Source organism: Camelus ferus, chromosome 12 (assembly GCF_009834535.1).
Source record: "Camelus ferus isolate YT-003-E chromosome 12, BCGSAC_Cfer_1.0, whole genome shotgun sequence".
NCBI classification, from domain to species: Eukaryota; Metazoa; Chordata; class Mammalia; order Artiodactyla; family Camelidae; genus Camelus; species Camelus ferus.
This window is the reverse complement of record NC_045707.1, coordinates 46,403,433-46,431,057: the sequence shown is the minus strand read 5'-3', so window position 1 is coordinate 46,431,057 and position 27,625 is coordinate 46,403,433. Positions and strand designations below refer to the sequence as shown.

Genomic DNA, 27,625 nt, shown 5'->3' with positions numbered 1-27,625 from the left:
TGAAGAACTGTGTCCTTGATTTCCAAATTCAGAATATGTAAATGATACACAGTTCTCTCCTCTTATACAAATATGAACATCTAACCTTTCCAAAAACATACAGACATTAAGACGCTGGTGTGCTTATGTCTAGAAGCACCTTCCTCTCACTTCAGACCTCCTCACTTCCCCAGAAGCAATGCCACTACTAAGGGAACCTATCAAATGGAGACATATCAAATCATTTGCAGGATTTTTCTTTTAATGCTACCTTCTCCCACACACACACACATGCCCCAATCTTGTTGAAAATAAATTCCAAATCGCTGCTTCAGTGAGCTGTGGTTACTGACGAGGCTATGCTGCACTACTGGGGTTTGCCGAGCAGAGAAGTTGTAAACCACTGACTTAGATGGATCATCTGGTAACATAACTTCCATGATGCCCTGGCCTAGCTGCCAGAAAACAAAGTTTTATAGGTTCTGGAAAAAATATGCCTGCAAAGATAAAACTTGAAAAAGATCATGGCTGTGGGAACTACCATGGCTGTTTCAGAAGCCTGGGGAAGGCCCAGTTCCCCCTGCTGGGGACAGGAGATATTTGCTCCTAAAACCTGAGTTGGAGACAAAATATTTTAACCACAAAAACAATGTTCCAAGCAGTAGTGCACAGCTGAAACAGGCCGAATAACCCTATAATTTAAGAGCAGAATGAGTTAAATAAGACTTGTATAGGCTGGTCTAGAAACTTCATTAATGAACAACACTGTCTCTGTGGAAAAATGCATGTGGGCTATGACAAACTGACTTGTACACAACATTTAGAAATAAACCTGTTGAGCAGTTTGCATTTTTCTCAATTTACTTTGCAAGGTTGACAGCAAAATGTCATGTTTAAATATCAAATTAAACACATTACTAAAATCTCAGTTTTAATTATACATTTTATTCTCCTAAAATAGTTATGTTTTACTCTACAGAAATCACTTTAATAAGAACCACTTGCCTTTTTCTGGGCAATTGCAGCTCGCTGCAGTTTCTCTTTAGCTTGATTATACTTCTCTTCTCTGTCAGTGATACGTTCATGAAGCTTATGCTTCTCTTCCATCCACTGTATTTGCCTCTCTTCCAACGTCCTGTCAGAATAATGTATGCAAAACATGGGAAGTTAACTCTTAGAGTTAAAGAGATACTATCATAAGTATAATCAATCTCATTACCTACTTCCCCACATCCTTCATTGTCTAACTGCAGGCATTCATGGCCGGCCACATATTTGCTAACACTGCCATTACTGAGTGTCTTTTATGAGCCAGGACTGTGCTTAGAACAGTATGTGTGCTACATCATTTATCTTTTGAAATAACCCCTTGAGTTAAGTACTTTTATCAACTCCATTTTACAGGTGAGGAAAACTGAGGCTTAGAGCAGTTAACTAACTTGCTTAAAGACTTACACTTGGTTACAGCAAGGCAACTGATAATCAGCTTTGAAACATGATACCACCAAGCTATTAAAAACAAAGATGTAAAAATCAACCCTAGTATCAAATCTTAATGTGGTATGTTTTTTGACTAGGGTAAAATTCATATCAATGATATTTTATAATAACATCATAACAACTTTCATTTCTAAAGTTCTTCTGTATGCGTTATGATTTTTAGTATCATTATTACAGAAAGTACAAATGAGATATACAGATCCTGAGGAGTCAGATTACATGCCTAAGGTCATACAGATTTTAAGGGTCTTGGCTGGGACCAAAATCACATTCTATTGAACCCCCCTAGTCCAGCTATTTTCTGCTATATAATCCTATGAATAACATTCAGAAACCAATAATGAATTAGTTAAATCTGCTAGGTATACTATGATTAGAATTTTTAAGGATAATTCAGTCAAACACTGAAAATCCCAAGATACAAATTCTTATTTTTTGCAAAATATAAGCAAAATAATTTGGACCCTGTGGTAAGTCACAACACATTATGGACAATTATCTTGCTTCCTTCCTTCCTTCCTTAAAATATGAAATAACAGAAAAACTAAAGGAAAAAAACTTTATGTGGCAAAGTAGCCTTCAGAAGAAAAAATCTGAAAAGAATTTTTTGTAAATTCAAATAAAAACTTATAATAATGACGTTATAGTCACAAAGTAAATACAAAATAGTAGTTTTCTACCATATCTAAACAAAACTTTCCAGAGAATATAAGATCTTAATCACCAAAATCATCTCCCTACCAGTTGACTAAACTGTCTACTACTCACAGATTTCAAGACCAAAAAATATAAACAAATGAATGAGCTTTTCAAAAGGAAAATCCAAAAGGTTATAGTTTTAATTCTAGGAAGTAAGTTTTGCACATCAAAAATTTTTTTCTGTTCTCTGGCATTGAGAAGAATAATTTAGGTATTTGAAGTAAGAAATATATTGATTTACTTAATGAACAAAGAAGTGTTTCTTTAAAGGTTTTGAAAATACTTGGTCAGGAAGAATTTTAAAAGGTCTTATTCTCTAAATGTCTTAAAAAACAAAAACTCAAATGTCCACAAAGCTCATCTCTAGAAACAGAAAGTACATTACCAAAGACCATTGTACACTGTCAAGGGGTACTTATAACTTAGTCCATAAAATACATTCAACAGTGGAATTATCATTAAAAGAAATATATACAACAGAAATTAAGAAATAGATAATATAACAGAAAGAAAAAATAGTTTGTATGTTAAAAACAAGCAAACTCTACTTTTCAACTTCTAGTTGAGCTTTTTCAGCTTGACTTCTTAAACTTCGGCATTCCTGTTTTAACCTCTCCACCATTTCCTTCAGTATTTGGTTTGAATTCAGCAATTCATTCTCTGACTGTGTAAGTGAGGTCACTTGGATCTGCAAACTACTGATTTGCTTAAAAGAGAAGAAAGAAGAGAAATATAAGGCCACTAAACAAACACAACAGAGTACGAGAGAGACAGCAGACACTAAGCATCTTCCCTCACAAATGCCCCACTCAAGTGATGCGCCCCTGAGGACACCCTGAAATGAAGTAACAAAAAGCATCAGCATCAGAGTCATTTCTTAATATAATCAGAGACCATCAAGAAACTTATTCCTCAGTCTGCCACTAAGTCCTCTCTCTTCTTCCCCCAAAAAACAGGCTGGAGGAGGTACTGGAAATGGGAAGGTGAGTAAAGAGAATCCAACTACTAGAGAAAGTCTCCTATTGGACTTCCTCTAGCCTCCTAGGAAAGAACAGAAATTTTAAAAGCAGGTCAGCCAAGAAAGCTGCTAAGAAAATTCATTCTCCCACTCCCACATATCTGTGACCAGCAACCCTTCCAGGAGTTCTGCTTCCTGAACAGTCAGGGATCATAAGTACAGGAAGGATCACTCTCACATTGTTTTCAAATAGTTTTAAAGCATTCTATACACCCAGTGTTGAGCAGAAGAAAGATGCTCTGAAACCTAATAGGATTCCCTGGCCTCTAGAACCATTTATCAAACGAGGAATGTCACTCAGGCTGCTTCTCCATCCCAATTTACCTTTTATCTGGGAGTACTTTTTCTTATGAAAAGTAGCTGATTATCCAATTACAAATTCATAGGCTAGGAGATTCTCATTGCTTCTTAAGGTACATCCAAATAATCTCCATTTGGGACAAATGTACACCTACTTCCTGCACAAACCATTTTACCAATTAACACACAGCTCTCATTTTTCTTTTACTTTCTTCTACCTCTCTTAGCCATTCTCTGTGAGAAGTTTGGAAGTTGAAAGCCAAGAGTCTCCAGATCAAAAGAACCCATTATGAGACTCAAGAGTCAAAAGAAATCAGATTCTTTATGCAGTAAATGGGAAATAATTCCATTACTTTCGATGGTAGCAAGGCCACATACAGGACTGTATTATGTCCAAAGAGCAACCGTCAGAAGAATAAAGTAAAATCGTGTGTCTCAGATTTCTACTTTAGAATGAATTTCTCCATGAAGAACTATTCAATATTTTTAACTGGAGTTGTAAATATTAAATCTGTATTATAGCTGACTGAATAAGCAACTTTCAAAAGAGTTTAATACATCTCCATATCTATAGGATGACAGAAAGCCCACACCAATGAAACTAAATCACTTCTCTCAGAGTATCAAACACTGTGCCCTCCTAGTTAAGACTCAGAGGCGTAACTGTGTATATAAAACAATGCCACTAGCACACAAGCATAAATCCTAAAAGTGGAATTTTCACTCCTTATGATTTGTTTTGCCCGTGTAAATCTTTTCTGAACCCAAACAACTTTAATTAAATATGAATTTCCTTCCATAAATACAACTCTTAGTTTTCACAGGAATATAATAAAAAATAGCTCATGAAATAAGAAATGTAAAGTTGCAAGTCAATGACACATGTAACTTAAAATGTGGATGATTTTTCTAATCCACATTTTAAACTCAGAATATCAGAATATTGTCCTTTAAACCATAATTTTAAAAAAAATTCATCATGGACCACAGCATATAAATATATTAAAAACAGCAGTTAATAAAAGATGTTTAATAAACTAGAGCTTAAAAAGGTTTAAACACTTTTATCTTTACATAGCAACCTTATCAATATGTTATCAACTAGAGTGATATTTTCAGAATAGTTACATGTGAAATTCCAACAAAGAGTCAGAACAGGTTTAAAGAAGCAATTTCTTAAAAATGCTAAATAGTTTGCTAAAGTAGTACCTTTTTTAGGTCAGAACTTTCAATTTTTTCTTTCTCTGCATTTTCAATATCGACAATTTGTTGTTGAAGTTTTAACCTAAAAATCACAATCCAACAAAAGACTATTAAAAATTCATAGTTCATATATTTCACTGAATCAGACATTTTCTTGAGTGCCCACATTGACACCAGGCATTGTGCTATGCAAAGTGGTAGATTTAAGAACAAAGATTTTGATTTCAGGTAACTAAGTTGTGTTCACATATAATTAAAAATGTAATAAGCTTCTGCCATGGAAAACTCTACAAACTACTGGCCTAGAGAAAACGAGAAATCAAGTCTATCTAGGAGGATGAGAAAATACACAGATAAAAATCTGACAGGTAGGTTTTTGACAAACGTAGGGAACAGCATGAGCAAATGGCCTTTGGTGGGCGAGTGTGTCAGTAAGGCAGGAGAGAGCAGTCCAGTTCAGAAGCCCTTTCCAAGCCGTACAGTAGTTCACAATTGACAGAATGGTTTCAGATACACTGCTACTTCACTTTCACTCCACTAGGTAATGGAGCTCCTAAATGCATCCTTAATGCCCACCATCCCAAGTAAGTATCTCCATCTCCCACTTCATTATGTTGCAGTTTTACTGATTTTAAGTTCAGGATTTAAAAGAAAACTATCCAGTACTGTACACCACACTGTATTCTATAAAGTCTGAACTTTCATCCCTGAAATGAATAAACACTTTCACAATTTGTGTCCTCTTCAAAAGGAATGACACATTCAGTCAAAACCTTAAAATGCAGCGAATCTCTGGTGACCAAGAGACTAACCTCATGAGAAAGATTTTACACTAATTAGGTTTGGCAGGATAAGACCTCAACCTCTCCCTTCTAAAAACCCTTCAAACACTTACCTCAAATATGATTCCTTTGGCACATACTACTTATAGTTTAGCACTATTAACATGCCTTTTGAAGCCAATTAGAACTGCTTCTTGGGAACACTAATAAGAATTCAATAAATATTTGTCGATGGACTGAATGAACCAACCCAAATCCTGGATTAGACATTTAAATGTGCAAATTGGTGGGACAATTTGACATGGAAGAAACCATAAAATCCATTGCTCCATTTACATACAAATGCCAGAATCAACGGAGCTGAAGAAAGAGGGCCAGTCCTGTCTTCCTTACTCCTATGACAGTATCAGTCACACTCTTATTTCATCACTCTAGCTATACTATTAACTGTCTCAAACTTTCTGTCCATTTCTCCCTTAAATATCCATAACTGATAAGAGATTTTTGCTTTTTTTAAGGAGAAAATTAGTCCGTGATATAAGATCTTTTCAGTTAGGATTCTAAATGATAATTAAATTTAACAAATAAAAAGTAACCTTAACAGGGATGATCAGGGTTTGGGAGTAAGTTCAATGGTCTTAAATTTCAATAACAAAAGAGTTCAAAACAAATAGATAATACTTCAAAAGACAGTGCTGAAGATTTAGGAATAAAGTACAGTATCTTTTAATTAGAAGGTTTTTTGTTTGTTTGTTTGTTTTTGGGGGGGTAATTAGGTTTTTTATTTATTTATCTTTGATGGAGGTACTGGGGATTGAACCCAGGGCCTTACGCATGTTAGGCATGCACTCTACTACTGAGCTATACCCTACCCCCTAGAAGGTTTTGAATATTCAAGATGTCACAAGTCAAAAGAAAGTAAGTACGAAGTACAGAAGAAAGTGCAATTAATTTTCATTAAGACACGAGTAAAGGCTACATAAGAGAAATGCAATTTAAACTGGAACTTGATGGCAAAATAAGAATCTGAGGCAGAGAAATTAAAGGTAGAGGTGAAGAGGAGGCTAACTGATGAAGACTCTAGAGGAAACAAAGGAGGGGGGATTAAAAGCACTGTTTACTTTGGAAGTAAAGGGAGAAAAGAATCTTTTTTTAACATTTTTATTGATATATAATCATTTTACAATATTGTGTCAAATTCCAGTGTACAGCACAATTTTTCAGTTATACATGAACATATATATATATTCATTGTCATATTTTTTGAAAAGAATCTTAATTAAAATAGAAAGGGAGGAGAGAATGAATAAACATATAGAATTCTCAGAGAGTAGGAAGTTGAAAGAATTCATATCCAGCACCCTTTGCTCAAGGACAAATGAGCACACAGGAGAACAGTGTACACAGTTTCCCAGCTGAGTGGGAGGCATGGGACGCAGGCTAAGAGACTGGAAGAATAAAAAAATAAAGTACAAAAACTACCAGTTTCATTATCTTCAATGAGAATGGAATAGAAAAGAGTGAGGGGGAAATGGAACGTCTTTGGAAGGACTGGCTCTAAGAGATGACAAGGTCCAAAACATGGCTAAGCGTAGGGGCTGTTAGAGTAGAATAAAAATGAAGACTGCCAGAATGAAGATAAAATAAAAAAAGGCTAAGGTGTTAGATGAGCCAATAATATGAATATTGTAGTCAATAAGAACGATGGTAAAGGATAGAAAATAGAAAAATAACTGAGCCAGACGTCAAGGTTCTCGGTGAGTACAGGGGAGTATCCTGTAGGTCACTAATTGGAGAGAAAAAGATAGGGGTAAGATTTATGCAAGGAGTATCAAAGGAAAAGCCATTTTAACCAAAGTTAGTCAAACAATGGTCTGGAAGCAAGAGTCAGTTCACAAGCACTGATGTCTCTTCGTGGTCCCTAGTTGCAGAAGAGAGGAAGGAAGAATGATTTCCACTTAAAAAGGCTGCCAGGTAATAATGCCATCAGGACAGAGAATCCATGACATGTTTAAAAAAATGTGGAGACTGCAAAACAGGTAATGGAACAGAGACTTCAGAAGCTATAGCAAAAATTGTTAAAAGCAGAGCTTTACTGGATTGTTGGCAGGGAGAAATCAAAAGGTAAAGGGTAAGTTGGGGAACAAGAGACTATGAAGTCAAGTACTTCATATTTTAAAAGAAATTATGGAAAAAATGGAAGTGTATTTGGTAGGTAGACCAGAGGGCCAAGGTACAACAGAGTATGCAGCTGTGGAAAAGTTCAAAGGGAAACATTTGGAATAACAGTGAGAAGGAGCTGTTCCAAGTTCTCTTCAAAGTACAGAGTAGCTAATTACGCTGATTATTGCCTAGGTTTTCTGTGGCAGGCAGCTGATGTGTCATTCCAACAATCCACAAATATTTACTGAGTACCTAACAAATGCTGAGCCAAATCCAAAGTGTTGCATACACACCAGAGAATAACAGACAGAATTCTTATATTTAAGGAATTCACAGTCCAACAATACTGACTGACCTTTCTTTTATGATGGAAATGTTCTGAAATTTGCATCATCCAATATGATAGCTACTAGCCACATCTGGCTACTGCATATTTGAAATGTGACTAGTGTGACTGAGGAACTGCACTTTCAATTTTTTTTTTAAATTTTAACTAATTTAAAATTAAACTTAAATAGCTATATGTGGCTAGTAATATATTAGGCACCAGCTTGTCTTCACTTGATGTCAGTCTCCATTATCAAGGGAAAGCAATACAGGGCAAGCAAGAGAAGTTGTATTTGCTATTTCTCCACTGTCACAGATCCTTAGAACAAGTTTCTCGAGAGCAGCTCTTCTTGGACCAAACCACTGAAAGCAAGGGTCTTGCTCTGAGTGATGAAAATTTGACTCTAGCATGGTTAACAAAAAGGAACATTCCTGGGCAGATATAAGAGACTCAGTGACTCAACGGAACTCAGTGACTCAATGGAACTACAGAACCAGAACCAGGCTAGAATAATTGACCAGAATCACAGACGAGGACATGCCACACGAACCGTCTGGTCTGTCTAATGCTGCCACATATTTTTCCATCACTTACTTTGCAGTTCAAATTCTGTAAAAGAACTTGTTCAGCTGGCCATGTATAAATCTCCTTGCTTCCTACTAAGATGATATACAACAGGTAATTCATCTCGAAATGGAGTATAAGTAGAAAGGAGGATATATTAAGTAACACGTACTTTAAAAAAAAAGTTTCTAGAAACCTTAAGAAAAGAGGTAAAAAACCACAAATGGAAAACAGAAGTCTAGCTTTAAAGAAAGCAAAATCTGGAATGATCAAGTTCCCTTTCCCTTACTTAGTTATTGCTGTTATTTCTCCAACCTCTCCTCACTAATGATAACAAACTTCACTCTACCCGCCTCCCGTCCCCAACCCCCTTCTGTCACTCAGAATAGGCATAAAACTTGGGCAGGGTCTGAGTGCCCTATCCCCCTGGCCATAGTGATGGGCCTTTTCCAGATTTTTCTAACCTGAATCATCAAGTAAGAACTGCCTTCTTTGATCTCAAAATACAGTCATGTCCTCACAGAGAAAGCAGTAGGAGAGAAGCAGACACAGGAGTTAGAAGACAGGAGGTAGATGAAAGGAGGGAAGAAGCTCTCATCTGACACATTTGAGTTCCTAGATCCAGGTGTCCATGAGATCAGCATGATCCTGTCCTTTCAACAATTTATGTCAGTCAATAAAGTCCCTTAATAATTTAAAATATCTGCCAAAGCAGTGATTAATTCTACTTATCACAGATACCTGTTGTTTGTAAATAAATGGACACTTCTGCTTTTTATGCTTTAGACTTTTCACATCCTTAGCAAAACCTTTTTTTCCAAAGGTAGTCTCTTTCTTCCTATCACAAATTCTAAATAAAGTAAGCTGTAATTGTAATTATTTTATTAACTGATCAAAACAGACCTAGTTGATGTAGCTAGACTTATAAATCAGAAAATCAGAACTGCCAGGGAAAAACAACCAAAATTGTAGACCATTAAAAAAAAAAAATACAAATTTTGCAGATTACTCCTTCTGCTCTATTTCATGTTGGTTGCTATGTCCTTATTTTAAAATAAGTTGGGGGTCAATTACACATTATAAACGGTCTGGGAGAAACTGAAGAACAATCAAAAAAATTATCAAAATGACTAGTGGAATAGAAAATTATACATATTTTTAAAAAGCTAAAGGAATGACAGCTGTTCTATACAGAAACAACAACAACAACAAAAATCTAAGGGTCAAGTTCATTATTGTCTTCAAGTAATGATTGCTGAACATTTTATCACTATGGCAACAGAAGCCCAAACCAGGAAAAACAGGCTTAAATTCTAACAGAAAAGATTCTAAGGCCAAACTGTGAGACCATAATAGGATAAAACATTAGAGTAGGGTTCTTGGGAGTGGGTCTCTCCTTTCTGGAGACTGTTAAGGAGAGATTTAAAAACAAGAAAAACAAAAACAAAAAAAAAGACCTAACCTGTCCTGAACAGTTAAAAAATGTACCCACCCAAAAGCAAAGAGTAAGACAAGACTGGCTCTCAAAATCCGTAACAGATTTATGATTCTAGAATTGTAGTAGCTAACATTTAAATTAATAGCTCATAAAACTTGACATTTGTAAATAATATATATGTATCTGCATAAGGTGATTCTTTCCTCAGTAATGAAAATCAAAAACCTTGTCATACAACCTACAGCTTAATGAAACTGATTTTAAAAATTTCTCAACTTTATATAATTAGGAAGTTGTTAACATTTTAGAATTTAAAAAAGCAGATATGGGGACTTATCAAGATAACAGCAAATGTCTTGTTCTGTGTTATATAAGTCCTGCAAAACAATACAGAAAATAAGATCCAATAAAGCCATGCAAAACCACAACCTTCACAAAACTGGAAGACAGAAAATACCCAAACTTCAAAACATCTGTAAATAAAAAGAGGAAAATAATTCTAAATCCTAGCAAGTGACCTCTCATGTTCCTGCCCAGAAATCTCTGCAGTAAGCATGAGCTCACTGCATGTGAACAGACTTAACTCCTCCATCAAAACAAAAAGATCTCTGATTTGGATCCAAAGCAAGACCCAACTATATGCTATACATAGAGAAGTAGTCATAGATAGAAACACATTAAAATAATAACAGGAGACTTTAATATATCACTCTTTGTATAAGACAAACCAAGCGGACAAAAAATAAAGTACACAAAAGACCTAAATATCATAGTTATTAATAAAGGTAGATCTTAAGGATGTATATATCAAATTTATACTTTTATATGGAGCACTTTCTTTTCTAGTCCTTATGTAACACCCACAAATATTAATCATGTTTTTGGAGGACTGAGACAGGGGTGAGGCAAGTGAGCTGGCCAAGGTGAAAAACTAAAGGAGACTCACTACAGGGTTCCTGCAAGTCCATTGTTGACACATAAGTGTGAGTATCTCCTTAAATTTTGCACCTTGGGTGCCTCATTTGCTTTACCCTGGTCCTGGCCTTGATATATTAGGTCACAAAGGAAGTATTAGTGTGTTCCATAAAGTGGAAATAAAGAAGCAATACTCCTTGATCACAATGCAATAAAACTAGAAATTAACAACAAAATTTTTTAAAAAGCCAAAAAACCCTACCACCTGGAAATTAAAAAACCTGCTATGGACTGAACTGTTTAAGTCCTAACCCCCATATGTAACTAACTGTATTTGGAGACAGGGCCTTTAAAGCGGTAACAAAGGTTAAATGAGGTTTTATAGGTGGGTCCTAATCCTACAACTGGTGTCCTTATAAAAGAAGAGATACCAGGGATACACACGCACAGAGGAAAGGCCCTGTGAGGACACAGTAAGAAGGCCAAACCAAGGAGAGAGGCCTCAAGGGAAACCAAATCTACTAACACTGAGATTTCTGACTTCCACCTTCCAGAACTGTAAGAAAATAAATTTCTATTGTTTAAACTATCCTGTCTATGGTATTTTATTATGGCAGCTTCAGCAAACTATTAGTTTGACCTACTATTAAACAATTACACTTTCTATCAATACATCTTCTATTAAAACACTATGTATTATAATCTATAGAATACACTTAAAGCGGTAATAAGAAAATTCTCAGCATAACACTTTTACCAATAAAGATGAAAGAATGAACATTAGCTGAATTAAATTCCCAATTCAAAAAATAACTCAAAAATGAACAAATAAACTAGAAGAAAGCAGAATGTATATACAACATGATCTTAGAAAACTAAGAATCCACAAGGCACCTAGAAGATACACGACTTCAGTAAGGTCAAAAGATTCAAGATCAATATGTAAAAGTCAACTATATTTGTATATGCTACCAATAAACAACTAGAAAGTGAAATTTAAAAAAACCTCCATTTATAATCACACAAAATGCTTAGAAATAAAATATAACACAAGAAGAACAGGACATATACAATGAACACTACAAAACTTTGATGACAGAAACTAAAGATGACATAAATAAATGAAGAGATATACCATATTCATGGACTGGATAGACAATATTGTTGAGATGACAACTCTTCTCAAATTCAGATTCAGTGCAATCCCAATCAAAATCTTAACAAGTCTTTTTGAAAATGGTGATAACCTGATTTTAAAATTTATGTGTAAAGGCAAATGACCTAGAAGAGTCAAAATAATCTCGACAAAAAAGAACAAAGTAGAAGACTTGCACTGTTTGAATCAAACTTAACTATGAAGCTACAGTAGTCAAGAGAGTGTGATATTGGTGTCAAGACAAACATACAGACCAATGGAATGGAACAGAGTCCAGAAAGAGACATGCACATATATAGTCAACTGATTTTCAACAAGGTACCAAAATAATTCAAAAGGGGAAAAGACAGTTTTCAACAAATGGTGCCTGAACAACTGATGCCTACATGGAAACAAAAAATGAATGTCTACCATCACCTCACACCATATAAAAATTAACATGAACTAGATCACAAAACCTAAATGTAAGAACCAAAAATTAATCTTTGAGAAGAATACCATAAGAGAAATATTTGTGACACAGAATTAGGCAAAGATTTCTTAAATAGAACACAAAACATAAACTAAAAAAAAAAAAAATTAACAAAATGGATTTCATAAAAATAAAAAATCTGCTTTCAAAAGACAATTAAAATAAGTAAGAAAGCAAACCACAGACTGGAAGAAAATGTCTGAAAAACATGTATCTCACAAAGGGCTTGTGTGCAGAACATAAAGAGCTGTTAAAACTCAGTAGTTTCCCAATTTTAAAAATGGCCAAAATATTTGAACAGATGCTTCACAAAAGTGAAGCTGCCTATAAGCACATTGAAAGATGCTAAACTTTACTAGCCATGAGGGAAAATCAAATTAAGATGGCAGTTGACACGATTACAATTATTAAGTTAAAAAGATTGACAATAACAAGTGTCAGCAGGATGTGTGAAACAAATGGAACTCAAATACTGCTGCTGGGAATGAAAACTTCCACAGTCATTTGGAAACAGTATTGCTGTATGTTATAAAATTAAATATACATTTGCGTACGACTCAACAATCTCATTTCCCAAACATGTAACCAAGAGAAGTAAAAATGTGCATACAAAGACTTATATATAGATGTTCATAGGAGCACTATTCATAACAGCCCCAAACTAATAACAACCCAAATATCTGTTCATCAAAAAGGGAATGAATAAACGAAACTGCTATATATCCATACAATGGAATATTAATCAGCAATAAAAGGGAATGAACTACTGATACAAGCAATAACATGGACAAATCAGGAGTTGCCTAAGGCTGGGGATCAGGGAAGAGATCAACTGCAGAGAGCCATGGGGAACCTGTTAGCATGATGGAACTGTCTAGGCTTTCACTGTGGTTATGAGTATGCAACTATATACAATTACCAAAGTTCATCGATCTTCACATTATTTAATGAATAATTTTATTTTATGTATATTAAATGCCAATAAAATAAAAAAATTTTAATGGTAAAACACAGAAAGAAGAGTAAAGCAGAAATCAATGAGGTAGAACAGAAATAAATTCAATATATCAAAAACCTAGTTTAAAAAAACACTGAACTATTTGTTTAAAAATGATTAAAACAGTAAATTTTCTGTGTATATAAATATTTTTTACCCCAATAAAAAAATAAACCACTACTGACTTGATTAAGAAATAGAAAGAGAGGAAGAAAGCACATAGACAAAATAAGAAATGACCAAGGAAAAAGTAAGCACTGATATAGAAGAAATTTAAAAATAAAACAATTTTGCAGACCTGTACACAAATAAATTTGAAAGCACAGATGAAATGAATAATTTCTATGAAAACACAGATTATCAAAATTGATCCCAACAGAACTAGAGAGCTTAAACAGGCTGATTTCTATAGAAGAAACAGATAGCTGTTTCAGAAATTAAGGTTGGTTCAATGTTAGGAAATTTATTAATACACTATATTAATGGGGGGACCACGGTTATCTGCAGATCTGAAAAACCTTTGAAAAATTTCAACATCAGGCCTACAATTTTTATTACTGTAGTGTTTGCCAAATGATGTTTTCCTAATTCCATTATTCCTTCTATATTTATCAGTTGGAATTCTCCTGAAAAGAGCTTTCCCTAATAAATATTGTATCAGTTTGGTGCATGGATTCTTATTTTACTCTATTTATAATCTTTTATTATAGTTTATTTTGTTGTTCAAGTTGCCTCAGATTTGGCCAAAGGATGCTAAAATAAGTGGAAAAATACAGGAGAAAGAATGATGAGACTATTTACACAGTCTGTAAGTATCTCCCTTTAAGATAGAGGAAAAAAACAGTCATTTTATGGTGGAAAAATCTGGCAGACACCACCTTAACCAAGGGATCAAAGTTACCATCACCAGTAAGTGGAGTTAACCATGTACCTCCTGATATGATGCACTAAGGACATATGACCTTGACTTTGATGTTGTTTTTGCTAAAAATGTATACGTGACTTTAATCATAAAGAATGCAAGGCTTATTTATCGTGACCATTTTGTAATACAAATGTTGAATTACTATTTTGCACACCAGAAACTAATATAATATTGTATGTCTACTATATCTCAATTAGAAAAAAAGAATTAGATTCAAATAATAAACATTTTCAGAAAGGACAAAAAGAAAGACAAACTCAAGTTGAGGGATAATCTACAAAATAAATGGCTAGCACTCTTCAGAAGAATTAATATATTCAAAATTAAAGAAGACTAAGTAAAGGCAATGTGTGATTCTGGACTAGATCTTGGACCAGAAAAAGAACATCAGTGGGACAATTAGTAAAATTTGAATAAAGTCTATAGGTTAGATAACAGTAACATTAATTTGGTTTCCTGATTATATTAATGTTAATTTCTTAGTTTTGATTAGTATAATATGGTTATATAAAATGTTAATATTTGGGGATCTAGGTGAAGATTATATGGGAATACTTTATACTGGTTTCACAATGTTTCATTAGCTATGAAATTACTTCAAAATGAAGTTTAAAAAATATATATGCATACATAACCTAATACTCTGAAGTTCCCTTCTAGCCGACTCTTCTGCCATCTGTGAAGCACGCAGTTTCTCTTCACACTGATCCCTTTCAGACTGCCTCCAGACATCATGTTCCACTTTCATTTTCTCTAAATCCGCTAATCTGCTCTCAAGTTCTAGCCTAAAACAGCAGATGATAATGATGTTACAAGAACTACAATAAGGATGATATGACAGCAAAATGTTTTCATTTGCAAGGAGATTTAACACAAAATAAAGTAATTAAGTACTTACTTTTCATCTTGTAATACCACAAGTTTTTGATAACCTTCATCTCTGGCAGCTTGTACTTTACGTATTAATTCACGATCCTTTTCAACTAAGAGTACTTTGTGGTGTTCAACAGCTGATTTGAGGATTTCATTGTCTGACTGTAATCCTAGCATTTTTTAAAGGAGAAAAATGTACTCTATTCAATGTTTCTAAGAAGAAAAATAACAATTAACAGAAAGCATTCATAAGCTAAGACAAAATACAGAAAGTTAAGTCTTTCCAGATATTCTCAAAGATCTTTAAGTTGTTGATAAACTTTTAAGAATGAAAAAAAAAAAAACCTAATACTCAGATTTAATTTTTCTGTCATTTTATTTAGGACACACAAACACAAAAACTTCAATAAAAGGTTATATATATTTACTCATTTGAATCTTGAGCACTGGGGACATCAACCTGGTAATATCAAAAGAGGTTTAAACACTTTACTTCTAAAAGGATTCTGTAACCTACATCCTACAAACAGCATCATCATAAAGCCAGCTGGAAGCAGAGTGAATAAAATCACAGAAGCTTTCAAAACCTATCATTCCAGCAGAACTGTTAAGATTTCCAACATAAATTGGAAACTTTCAAGTTTGTCCAATGAATTCACAAATTTTCCTTGTAATGAAGTGACAAGTATTTTGCATATGGAATAACTAAAACAAATTCACATCTAACTCAAAGTTTAAAAAGAATGCGAAAATGGATCCCAAATTCTTTAAGTTCTGAAGAAAATTTGCTCCCTAACTATATGGAAATCCATTAGTCAACATCAAGCAGAGTTAATAATGAAAGCAGCTAGAGGCCAGTTCACCTAGAGCTCAACTTGACCGTTGCAGGTCCAGGAAGCTTATTTAGCTATTTTTAGTACTTGAGAAAAAGTCAGAAATAATGTAATTTCTAAAAAATCGTGATGAGAAGGACCTTCTAAGACTAAATTAGAGCTTAAAAATTAACTTAGGCTGAACTAGGTCCAGTAAATGGCCTAGGGTCCACATAAAAACTTTCAAAACTTAAAATTGGACATGGAACCCACCTGTCTTCCTTATATTCTTTAGATTTAAAATGGTCTGGGATAATCACAAGATCTAAATAGAATTTAAGTTATAAACTCAGGAAGTATGGACTCCTATCTGCAAATTTTCACTCATTTATGTATTACTCAAATAACTATGACATAAGCATAAGACTGATTTTTTAAAAGTTAGATCACGGAATGAAACTTTAACAGAAACAAAAACAATACATCTGCGCTCTAAAATAAAAAATCAATTAACCTGAAAATTGGAAATAAAAATTCAGTTTGATCTATTTTAGTAATTTGAGTTTATATGTGAAAATAACAGTAAAAAGCATGGGGAATCATATATTACCATCCAGTTCACTTTGAATTTTATTCCTTTCTCTTTCTAGCTCACTCTTAGCTCTTGCTGCCTCCAGTTTGATGTCTGTTACTTCTAGCTTGCTTGAATGTTTAAGCTCTTTTACCTGTTGATAATTAGAAACTGAAGTTACCACTGGTCATTTTCTTGCCATTAAGCGCTAACCCAAAAACATTAGTAGAAATGAGAAAACGCTTTGGTAGCAGAGTATAGAATGCAAACCTTCCAGGAGGGAAGAAGCTTCAGGGCCTGGAACAGTACTTGGCACCAATAAAACAGCCTTTTCCTAAAAGAATAGAGTCATTTCTTTACAATAGCTGGGTAGGGTCATCTGGCTTCATCTTGCCTTAAAAAGCTTAACTGTTAAGTACCTAAAACCCAATACTCAAACACTAAAACACTTTCAGGGAAAAAAATCAAAACCTTCCTTTAAAAAAAGGGTTGGTGACAAGAAGGCATTTTAGGTACAAGGAACAGCACATAAAATGTTATAGAGGTGGAATGTCACGTGGTCTGCTCAGAAAACAATGAGCAATGTGTTAGAGCAGAGGAAGATGTGAAATCCGTGCAGCTGCAGGGAACAGACTTTATATGCCATACAAAAGGACTGTATATCCTGTTAGCTGCTGACAGTGGCATAATCAACTTTGTTTCAGAAAGTCAACTCTAACTGCAAACGTGTTGGATTAAGAAACTGAAAATAAAGAAACCAATTAAGAGGCAAAGGACTGACAAAGGGGATAAGAAAGAAGAATTTATTAGGTGACTAAAGAGAACAAGTGTGTGTGTGTGTGTGTGTGTGTGTACGTACATGTGCTGGTAGTGGAAGGAACAAATATAAAACATGTAAATCTAATTTAAACTTTTACTGCCAAAACCTGATTCTTTTAAAGCTCTGCAGTGAATGTAAATAATTAGCAATATTTTCCATGTAACTAACCACATACCAATTTTAGTCTTTCCCCGAGACACCTCTTTTGAAAGTTGAATAATTCTAGTTCATAAGTAGTATTCCTTTGCTCATTCAATAAATATTTATTGAACATCTATTATGTGTCCTAGTGCTGCCTTAGGAGCTGGGGATACAGCAGCAAACAAAAAAGCTGTCTCCCTCATCATTTGCAGTGCTCTAGAACAGTTTCCACATTCTTGCCCTTTGCTAAGGTGCTTTACTATAATGAGGATTTAATCAATACAGATATGAAGGTTAGATAAACCTGCATTCTCACATACTGTACTAATATATAAAACTGTGAAATCAGAGGAGAAAATCACAAATATATACAAGCCAAACATGTAAAATGTAAGATAGTGGTAACAGGAGGGTTAAGGATAATTTGAGTACAATGAAAATCTATAAAAAACTAAAGATAGGAATTAGAAATAAATCAGGAAGATGTCCTAGAGCCAAAGAGAGCAAAGACAAGAAACAGAAGTATCTTACTGGAAGACACTCCACCTATGAAAGATCTTGGAAACATTAAAGGTTCCATGCAAAATTCTCAGTTAGAGGAAACAAATAGAAAGTCAAGTACTGTTCTACCTCTGTACTGCTAATAACCATACTAAGACACAGCCCTCCAAATTAACTTGTAGATTTTAAAATTACACTACACAAAATGAATACCTTGTGCTGACATCAGATTTACATTTTTAAGTCTTTCTGAAGTTCTTCTCTATGAAAGTTACGTCTCACAGAGCAATGTATACAAAGCAGCTTTTAAATGCTTCAGAGCAGCTAAGAAATTGTATTTATTTTAAAATTTAAACTTTCTATAGGTAGGGTGTTACTGTATTATTTCATGGACAGACAGAATTTATAAATTCTTTCAGATTTTGAAGAAATACAACTACAATGAAAATCCAATTTCTATGACAAACGTAATCATAACCTGCTATAATATACAAGCTGTACAAGGTTAAGAATGACATAATAGTTCATTAGCAAACCATATTAGCTATTTTACACATGAGGTGGAAAATCAGCCAGTCATCTTAATTTGTAGAATCTTTCATTTCAATGACATAAACTATGAATTTCATTTCATGATGATATGAACTACATTTATATTGCAGAACTATGAAATAGGAACTATAAAATACATAAAAACTTATTTCTTAATTCATTCACTTTGAGATTTACTGAAATGCAAAGTATTTTTCAATTAAATTACAATTAGTGAAACTGAAAGAACACTGGACAGGAAGTCAAACAACAAGTGAAGTCTATCTTCAGACATACTTTTATTATTAAACTAGTGTATATGTTCAAGCACCATACTTGTCTTTATGTCTGGCCCTCAGTGAGTTTAACTTTTTCTTTAGTGCCGTATTTCTAAAATCCTAAAATAATAAAGGCCCTCATACTAATAGTAATTAACTTCCCAAAAGATATTTAAAAGATTTATTAAAAATGAACTTATATGAATACTTATTGTTTAGATATGACAAATTACAGCACTTTCTATGAGTAACCTGAACCAAATCCCAAACAAAGCTTCTTTTTGCCTCTAGATTCCTGATTCTTAATCTTTGTAATCATGCCTCAAAAATCCTAAGAAAAACAGGGATCTTTTCTTAAATAAATGCACAATGTTGAAATGTTATACACAATTTCAAGAGATTTACAATCTTCTAAACTGGCTTCTGGGCCAAGCTACCCTTTTTTTTTTTCCATGTAGATTCTGGTCTTTACATTGTGAATTTGCTCTATGCTTTTGATAGAATAGAAGTATTCACAGAATATTAGCTAGTACTACTAACACAACTTTAAGAAATGTAAAAAAATAGCAATAGTAGGCATTTTACAGGAGTTCAGAATCTGTTAAATTACACATACACACACAGAGGCACAGAGAAAACAATATACATAAGCAAGAAATACAAATACAGTTGAAAAAAATATATTATTCAAGCTCTTGATGTAAATTCCAAAGAGCTTCCTCTTTGGAGTAGTTAAATTCTGATTTTTTTTTTCAAAGGTCGGAGATGGTATGACCTCAATAACTTAGCTAAGGAAGATAATTCTGTGGGATGACTTCCTTAAAACTGTACATTTTATCCAAGCTCTTAAGATCAAACACCTCATGATGTAACAAGAAGAATTTATCTCACTGAATATAAACTTATATTTAAGGTCATCATTTTCAGGCCATCTTCGGAAATACTTTTTAATCCAAGACACTGACAGTCACACTGACATAACTCTGTTCAAAAACTGAACAAACATTTACAAATTTGAATAGCTTAGACAAGTATACCCCCAGGTGTTCCTCTGCATTGCAAACAACCATTTGTGAGCACTGCAAAATGTTGATGAAAAATTTGAAGTTGTAAAGAAAACTGTGACAATCATGTTTGAAATATTATTTTAAAATTCATCATCCCAATGAAATCTTTTCATATGTAAGATCTCAAAAGAAAACTTGGTTTGTCTAAAGTTGAAGGGTGGTTTTTAATACAAATTTATATGCAAAATAATGAAAAGTGTGCCTTTAGAAGGACAGGCAACTCTTAACAACGTGTGTTAATAAACAAGGAGAGAAATAAATACTGTACTAAAATGATCACCCTTCAAGAGAGCAGGAGAAATCATCTATGCGTTAACTCTCGAAAGAGCAATGGAAAAAATTACGTACAGAAAAAGAAGAGAACTCAGAGTTAGGACACAAGTGAGCCAGGGAGCTTGGACAGAATGTGCTGCAGAGAAAGTACCTGATGGTCCCAGGGAGAGTTAGAAGCCACAGCAGAAGCCAGCTTATCCGATGTCTGCTTGTTCGATCCCTGGTTCAGGATATTACCGCAGTCTAGTCTGGCTGGCTACTCAAGGCCGGAACAGTGTTTTTAAAGCCCTCGCCCTCGCCCTCGCCCTCGCCCTCGCCCTCGCCCTCTCCCTCTCCCTCTCCATTCATTCATTCATTCATTCATTCATTCATTCATTCATTTATTTATTTATTATTTATATTTAACAGTATTGAAAGTCATTTATATAAGAACTGGAAGAAAATCATGAACTCCCTTATCCTGAATTTACTTCTTCGTGTTTTGCATGTTTCTTCGTATACTCTAACATTGCAGGCACTCAATATGTATCTATTGAATCTATAAATAATCTATTTAATCAGGAAGCAATCAAATTTGATTAAGAGCAGAATTTACACAATCTTAGAGGGCTAGAATTGTTCTTAAGGATCATCTACCACAATGTCTCGTTTCAGCTATGAGGAAATTAGATCTCAATGATACTAAGTAACTTGCCTAAAGTTATACACACAGTTATTGACACAGTGAGAACAGAACTAATCAATGGGCTCAAAGTTCTGTATTCTCTGTTACATCATTTCTCATTTAAGGACATTGTGTATACTCTATCTTTAATCTTATAAAAATCCTATAAGAGAGAGGTATTGTCATACAAGATCTTATGGTAGCTCACAGCGAAAAAAAAGTGACAATGAATATATGTATAATTTCATGTATAACTGAAAAATTGTGCTCTACACTGGAATTTGACGCAACATTGTAAAATGACTATAACTCAATTTAAAAGAGTTAAAAAAAAAAAAAGAGAGAGAGGTATTAGAGAGAGGTATTATCCCCATTCTAAAGTGAAGCAAATCAGAAGCACTAAACACAAGAAACAGTAGCTGGTGATGAAAACAATGACAACAATTATATGAGTAATGTCCTTAAATGAGAAAATGATGTAATAGTTACTTTGGCCTTTCAGGCACAAAAATCCGATTTTGTCACCACACTTAAAGAAGACTCTCAAGGTCAGACTCACATTACTAAAGCTTACAAAGAGTGATCTATAAAATCAGAGTATCATTTATTAATTATGAGAAAAAAAGCTATAATGGAAACTAGAATACTCTAATTCTTAAGGACCAGTGCATTCTCTTCCTGTAGACAAAATTACAGAGAAAATCAAGTAACAGAAAGTTGCTTGGGGATCACACAATCATGACAAACGGAATGGGATGAATTCATTGTTTCATGGCCACAAATTAAAATGGATTGAGTTATTCTTTTCCACAGTAAGAATGATCTCTTCAATGGGACTAGAATACTTACCCTTTACTGATTAAAACTCTCTTCCCTCTTGTCAAAATCTGCTTGACTCTGGACAAGGAATTTATGATGAACACATTGCCCCTCTAGATAAATTCATATTTTTCTACTAGGCTACAGTAAACTCCTTCTGGTCTGGGAACCATTTTGTTTTTTAAGGTGGTTTTATATAACTGTCTGATAGAAATACAATATAGGATTTTACTAATTCAGAAACCAGTCTTATTTTCAAGTTCTTAGAGCTGCCCCAAGTACTACTACTAATAACTGATACTCAGGTAATTATATACTAGACCCCATGCTAAGTACTTTATGCATAATATCTCATTTAATCTCTGCCACACTCTGTAAGAGAGATATTAGTCTTGTTTTATAAAGGAAAACACTAAAGTCTTTAGAAAGTAAATTGTCCGTCATACAGCTATTAAGGGGAAGAAATGGAATTTAAGTCCAGCCTGACTGACTCAAGAACTGATATTCATTACAGTAGTCTATAAAATATTTTTGTCAGTGGTATCCCACTTCTGGTTACTAGATTCCTTATATACACTGCATTTGAGGGGGGAGAAATCTCTCAAGTTCCTTAGAAAACTATACATACATACATACATACACACACACACACACATATAAATGTCCAAACCGTATCAGATCATGCTGTTGATTTTAACTTACTCATTTAACAAATACTTACTGAGTGTCTATTGTGTGCCAGTACAGTTTTAGGAGCTAGAGATACAGCAGTAATAAAAGATATGTCTCTGCTTTCTTGGAGCTTATATTTGGTTGAGAGAAAGAGGGTAGAAAAGACAAAAATAAACAAATATATCAGATGGTATTAAGAGCTATGAAGAAAAATAAAGCAGGTAAGGAAGACAAAGAGTGAGGCAGAGGAAGAAGGAAGATGGTATTTTATAAAGTGAAGAAAAGAAAGTCCCCTCTGATGAGGCAACATCAGAAACAGGTGAAGAAGAAAGCTATGTAGATATGTGAGGGAAGATCATGCAAGGCAATCAAGTGCAAAGACCCTGAGGTAGGAGTAAACTTGCTCAAAGAAGAGTGAGAAGGCCAGTGAGGCTAAAGCAAAGTGAACAGGAGGGAAAATAAACTGTGATGGCTGGGGAAAGATTGCAGGGGCCACATCACAGAGTTCTGACTGGGTAAAGGGTAAAGAGACCAGTTAGGAGGCTATTCTAAAAATTGGACAAGAATGGTCACAATAAAGGTAGTGAAGAATTGGTCAGATTCTACACGCATTTGGAAGGTAGAATAAGATTAAAAGAGATTTCGATATAGAGAACTAAAACTACATAAACACAAAATTTGTCATTATACAATATCAAGCATTCTAAAGGATGAAGTAGAAACATAAGATGACTTACTTTACTGGTCAAAGTATTTATTTCCCGTTCAGCTTTATGCAATTTACTAATTAAAGTAGTGTTTTGTTCATTGCTTGATTGTAGCTCTTTTTCTAAGCGTTCAGCCTGTAGTTTAGCTGACTGTTTTTCAGCCTTTTATTAAAACAAAATTATTTTAAAATCTGTTCATAATTTCTCAGTTATATGAAAACAAAAAAGCACTACTTAAATACATGTAATAATCATACCATCCCCAATTATTCAAAACCTCAATATTAACATACAACAAAGTAACAAGTTACTTTCTCAAAGTAACTGGTAGAATTCAAATAAAAGATACTTGCTCCAGGGAATATGTAACATTACCTGCACAACCAACATAACAACAGCCACCACCAAGAGAAAACCCATAGACTTCTCTCATGAAAGAGTGTACCTAACACACTCATTTGATACATATTCACTCTTATTGTGGACATAATTTAAACATTTTGGAGGATTTTAAGTACACAGAAGACATGAAAAAGCGTATTACAAGGTAGAAGAGAGGGCTCATGTATAGTAGTAAGAAGTGAGAACTGGAAATCTAAAATCAATGGAGATTAGAAAAAAACAACAAACACCAAGAGATTAACAATTCAAAACCCTCAACTAATACGGGGCCTCTGAGAAGTACGGACAAAGAACCCAACAGCTCCTGACCTCATCACAAAATAAAGACTCTTAGTGAAGTAAACCGTCAAGAAAATGTCTAGTTGGTAATATTCACAGTAGTCTTTAAACAGAAGAGGAAAACTAAACGATTTTTAAAGATATTTCTATTCAAAATAGATAGAATGAAATCATTTTGCATTTATAGGATAAGCAGTTTTGTAACATCTCATTTCCTATACATCTTAAATATGATGAGTGTATTCAACAAATAATTCAGAAAAAAATTATTTTCCTCAAATACAAAATGATACTCTTCAGGCACAATAACAACAACAAAAATCAAAGAAGAAAGACTTGCTGTCATGCGCTTATTTTCATTTCATCTGACAAATGATAAAATTAAATATAGACTCTTAAAAACATCGAAGAGGAACAAACCATCTTTTGTTATCATTCAACTTGTCCTGAAAATAATCCCTCTAAATGACCTCAACGTAGAGTTTCACACTGAGATCCTACACCATATTCAATCACAATCATTCCACTTATTCCGTCACTGTGTAGATACATTAAGGATGGAAGGATGACAATATAAACAGTTCATTCTCATGTCTAAAGTGCAATGACACTGACAACTTTAGTTCAGGAAACCAATAAATATTTCAGAAGCTTCATCCAAAAATTAAAAGGTGATATCTACTCTTCAAAACATATTAATGTACTTCTTGTACCAGTTTGCTGGCCAGGAAAAAAAAAATCACTATTTTATATTTGGATATTCGATTTTAATTATAAATTAGGTGCATAACTTAACTTCCTTCTAGTTCAAACCGCTTCACAACCATTCTGAAGAAAACAGAACACTTTGGATTGCTCAAATAATTTTTTAAAAACTATCAAACTAGTATATTTGCTACATATAAGACTCTAAGGACTAGGAGGAGTAAGCATATCTGAATAAAATACTAAAGGAGTCCAGAATATGCCACTCTGGCATAAAAATTATTTTGAGCTGAAGGCTTCTAAAAGAGAACAGACACAGGAAAAAGTTTTTTCCTGAAATCCTCTTATCCTCCTAAAAGTAGAGCCTCTGAAAAGAATTTAAGTGTTTTAAATCCACTCCCCAGGGGCTTCATAATCAGGAAAAACCAACTCCTATCACAGAAAACAAGAAGTCAACACCAGGATAAGAAATCACCTATTCAAACACCATCACAGAATTATCCTATCTTCCATCTATTTTCCTAAGAGCCCATTCACTTTTCCTAAAAATTATTTGTTTTCCTGTGTGGCTTTCCCTCCCTCTCTTTTCCTGATTAAGATGGTAGATAAGCCCCAAATTATAACTGCCTCTGAGTCATTTTTCTGTGAACTCCTTTTTATATACATGAATAAAAACCTGTCTTTTCTCTTGCTAATCTGTCTGTTGTCAGTTTAGTTCACAACCCTCCAACACCAAACCTAAGAGGATGAAGGAAAAGTTCTTCTTTTCCAACAATAGAAGACAAGAACTTTCACAGACGAATACCTGTAGGAGTACCAGCCTAGATCTGCCAAGCTCATTACTTTCTCTAACAAACTCAGGGAAATAATTCAATAAAGGTTTACACACATTAGTAACCAAATTAAATTTTATTACTCTGGCAAGAAGTTGTCATAAAATACATAAGTAGGGTATTTCTATTAAAATAGGACTTGATTTAAAGATCTTGAATCCCAGTATAAGGAAATAACCAGAAATGACTCATTCTGGTTTGAGATGACTTTAGTCTTCAGAAACTCATTCCGTAAAAATTTTGCAAACTCTACTCTGTGGCATTATAAGAGTTAAATCATTTCAGATAGGTGACGTGACTCCCAAAGAAGAAACAATCCCTTTGTAAATGTGGTAGCATAGCCACTGCTTATGAATCAATAGCTTGCTTCTTTACAAAAACTATCTATACTCTTGGGATTCCATAAATGCGTCAGCACTGGATTGGTAAGCGTACATTTATGCCCTAAAAATCAAAGGCTTGTCAACTGCACTTTAAAACAAGTATGCCATACTCTACTGGGAAGCAATTAAAATCTTACCTCCAGGGATCTGACTGTAGTCTGCATCTCAGCCAACTGCCGCACCTGAATTCTTTGGGCACTTTCTACCTGAGCACCAGAATTCTCTTTTTCAGCTCTTAATTCTTCTACCTCAGCCTGTAAACCTTTTAATTTCTGACACAAATGGACTTTTTCTCGAACAAGTTGCTCCATTTGTTTGCTGTCTCTTGTGGGATCAACACTAAACAGTTGGTTATGTAGTTCTTTATCCTTCTCCAGTCTTGCAATCTAATAACAATTTGAAATAAAGCACACAACTTTAAATTACCAAATTTTCAGTCATGAACATGTTTTCCAAGTCAGAAAATTAAAAATTATACAATACGAAAAAAAAAAAATCACCTATCCCCCCCAAAAAAAATTGTACAGTGTAGAAAAGAAATCTCAGTTGGTAAAGTGGGAAAAAAACCCTAAAATGTCACGTTCTTCATTCTGTACCCAGCATGACTCAAATGTGAGGGCAAGGACCTTCTCCTATTTTCCCTCTGTCTCCTCATGGTGTCCAGCATAAGCTTCCTCAGTTGCTAAGATTCAAAGTATAAATAATACTATAAAATAATAATTCAAATGTCAAGTATTTTAAAATTCATCAGAACATTATAAGGGTTTATGCAAGATCAATATGCTGATAACTGCTAAGTTTCTCCTCATGTGACAGTAACTCATGGGCTATGTCTATACTATTAAAATCAGCTATTCCAAGGCAATTTAATTCACAAAAAAAGCTGCTTGTCCATGTAAGTAACTACAAATGTGACTGATGAGAGTTTTTAAATGATAGCTGAGAGTTGATTAAAGCCCTAGCTGTAGTGATAGCCTAGTTCTTAATTCTTAGATTCAAGAAAGAACTGAAAATCATTACTCCAGGGCACGTGGACAAGTCACTGGGAACTTGAGCAGAAACACCAGTGGTCTTCTCATTCCTGCCATCACTGCCAGATCTCACGTGCCTCCAAATCAGAGGATTTCAAACTGCTTCCTAACCTCGGAGGCACTTCAGAGGCTCCTCACCCCCAGGAATGAGGGGGGCCAAGTAATCAGAGTAAAACATCCTTTCCCTCTCCTGATCTCCCCAACAACCCACCCTCTACCACCAACAACAAATCTTTGTTGTTAACCACAGCAGCTCCTCTTTTCCATCTCTTTTTATGTATGGGGCTTCTTCAAATGATTCAACCTAAAAGATTCAGTTATAAACACCACCAGGGGTTGTTGCAGCCAAGATGAGCTTAGAAGGCTCACTCTAAGCCAAAAGGACTTAAAGTAATGCTCTACAACCTGGGCAAAAGTGGCCCAAGAGACAACTGATTGCTCACATTGCTATAAATGAATCTAAGAAGTGTGAGCCTTCCACCCCAGGGCAGAATCTGTTTTCCTCATCTGTAAAATGAGAGGTTAGATTGGAGGCCCTGTATAATAAATCCTTTTCAGTTTTAACATGTAATGATTCCAATTTGGTGTTAGACATGCTGAATTAAACATACCAATGGGAAATATACGTAGATCTATCCACAGCAGGCAAATGTCATTTATTTCCAGAAAATAAAATTTATTGTAGAAGGCAGCTGTAAAATTCAGAGGCAAACCCTCAGAAACTCAACTAATTACTGTCTCCTATTTTTTATTCCCATCCTTTACATTAACATTACCCCCAAGGTTTGGTCCCCAACTACCTTTGTTTCTCCATATTCTTTTTC

At 34.3% G+C, this 27,625-nt stretch overlaps 1 protein-coding gene across 10 annotated transcripts in view; it reads right to left on the bottom strand.

Moving 5' to 3' along the window:
- CEP83 (centrosomal protein 83) overlaps positions 1-27,625 on the bottom strand; it is a 156,889-nt gene that overhangs the window by 26,821 nt on the left and 102,443 nt on the right. For 8 of the 10 annotated variants that reach the window (XR_001365295.2, XR_004324734.1, XR_004324731.1 and 5 more), the window contains exons 6-13: positions 25,908-26,156; positions 23,199-23,330; positions 16,735-16,849; positions 15,338-15,482; positions 15,075-15,224; positions 4,706-4,781; positions 2,727-2,884; positions 985-1,114 (exon numbers count right to left, since the gene is read on the bottom strand). Coding sequence is in view for 1 of the 10 variants with exons in the window: in XM_006179875.3 (XP_006179937.2) it covers positions 985-1,114; positions 2,727-2,884; positions 4,706-4,781; positions 15,075-15,224; positions 15,338-15,482; positions 16,735-16,849; positions 23,199-23,330; positions 25,908-26,156 (1,155 nt within the window). In the remaining 9 variants the exon portion in view is untranslated. The remainder of the gene's footprint in view (positions 1-984; positions 1,115-2,726; positions 2,885-4,705; positions 4,782-15,074; positions 15,225-15,337; positions 15,483-16,734; positions 16,850-23,198; positions 23,331-25,907; positions 26,157-27,625) is intronic. The other 2 variants (XR_001365296.2, XR_004324733.1) reach the window with 2 other exon arrangements.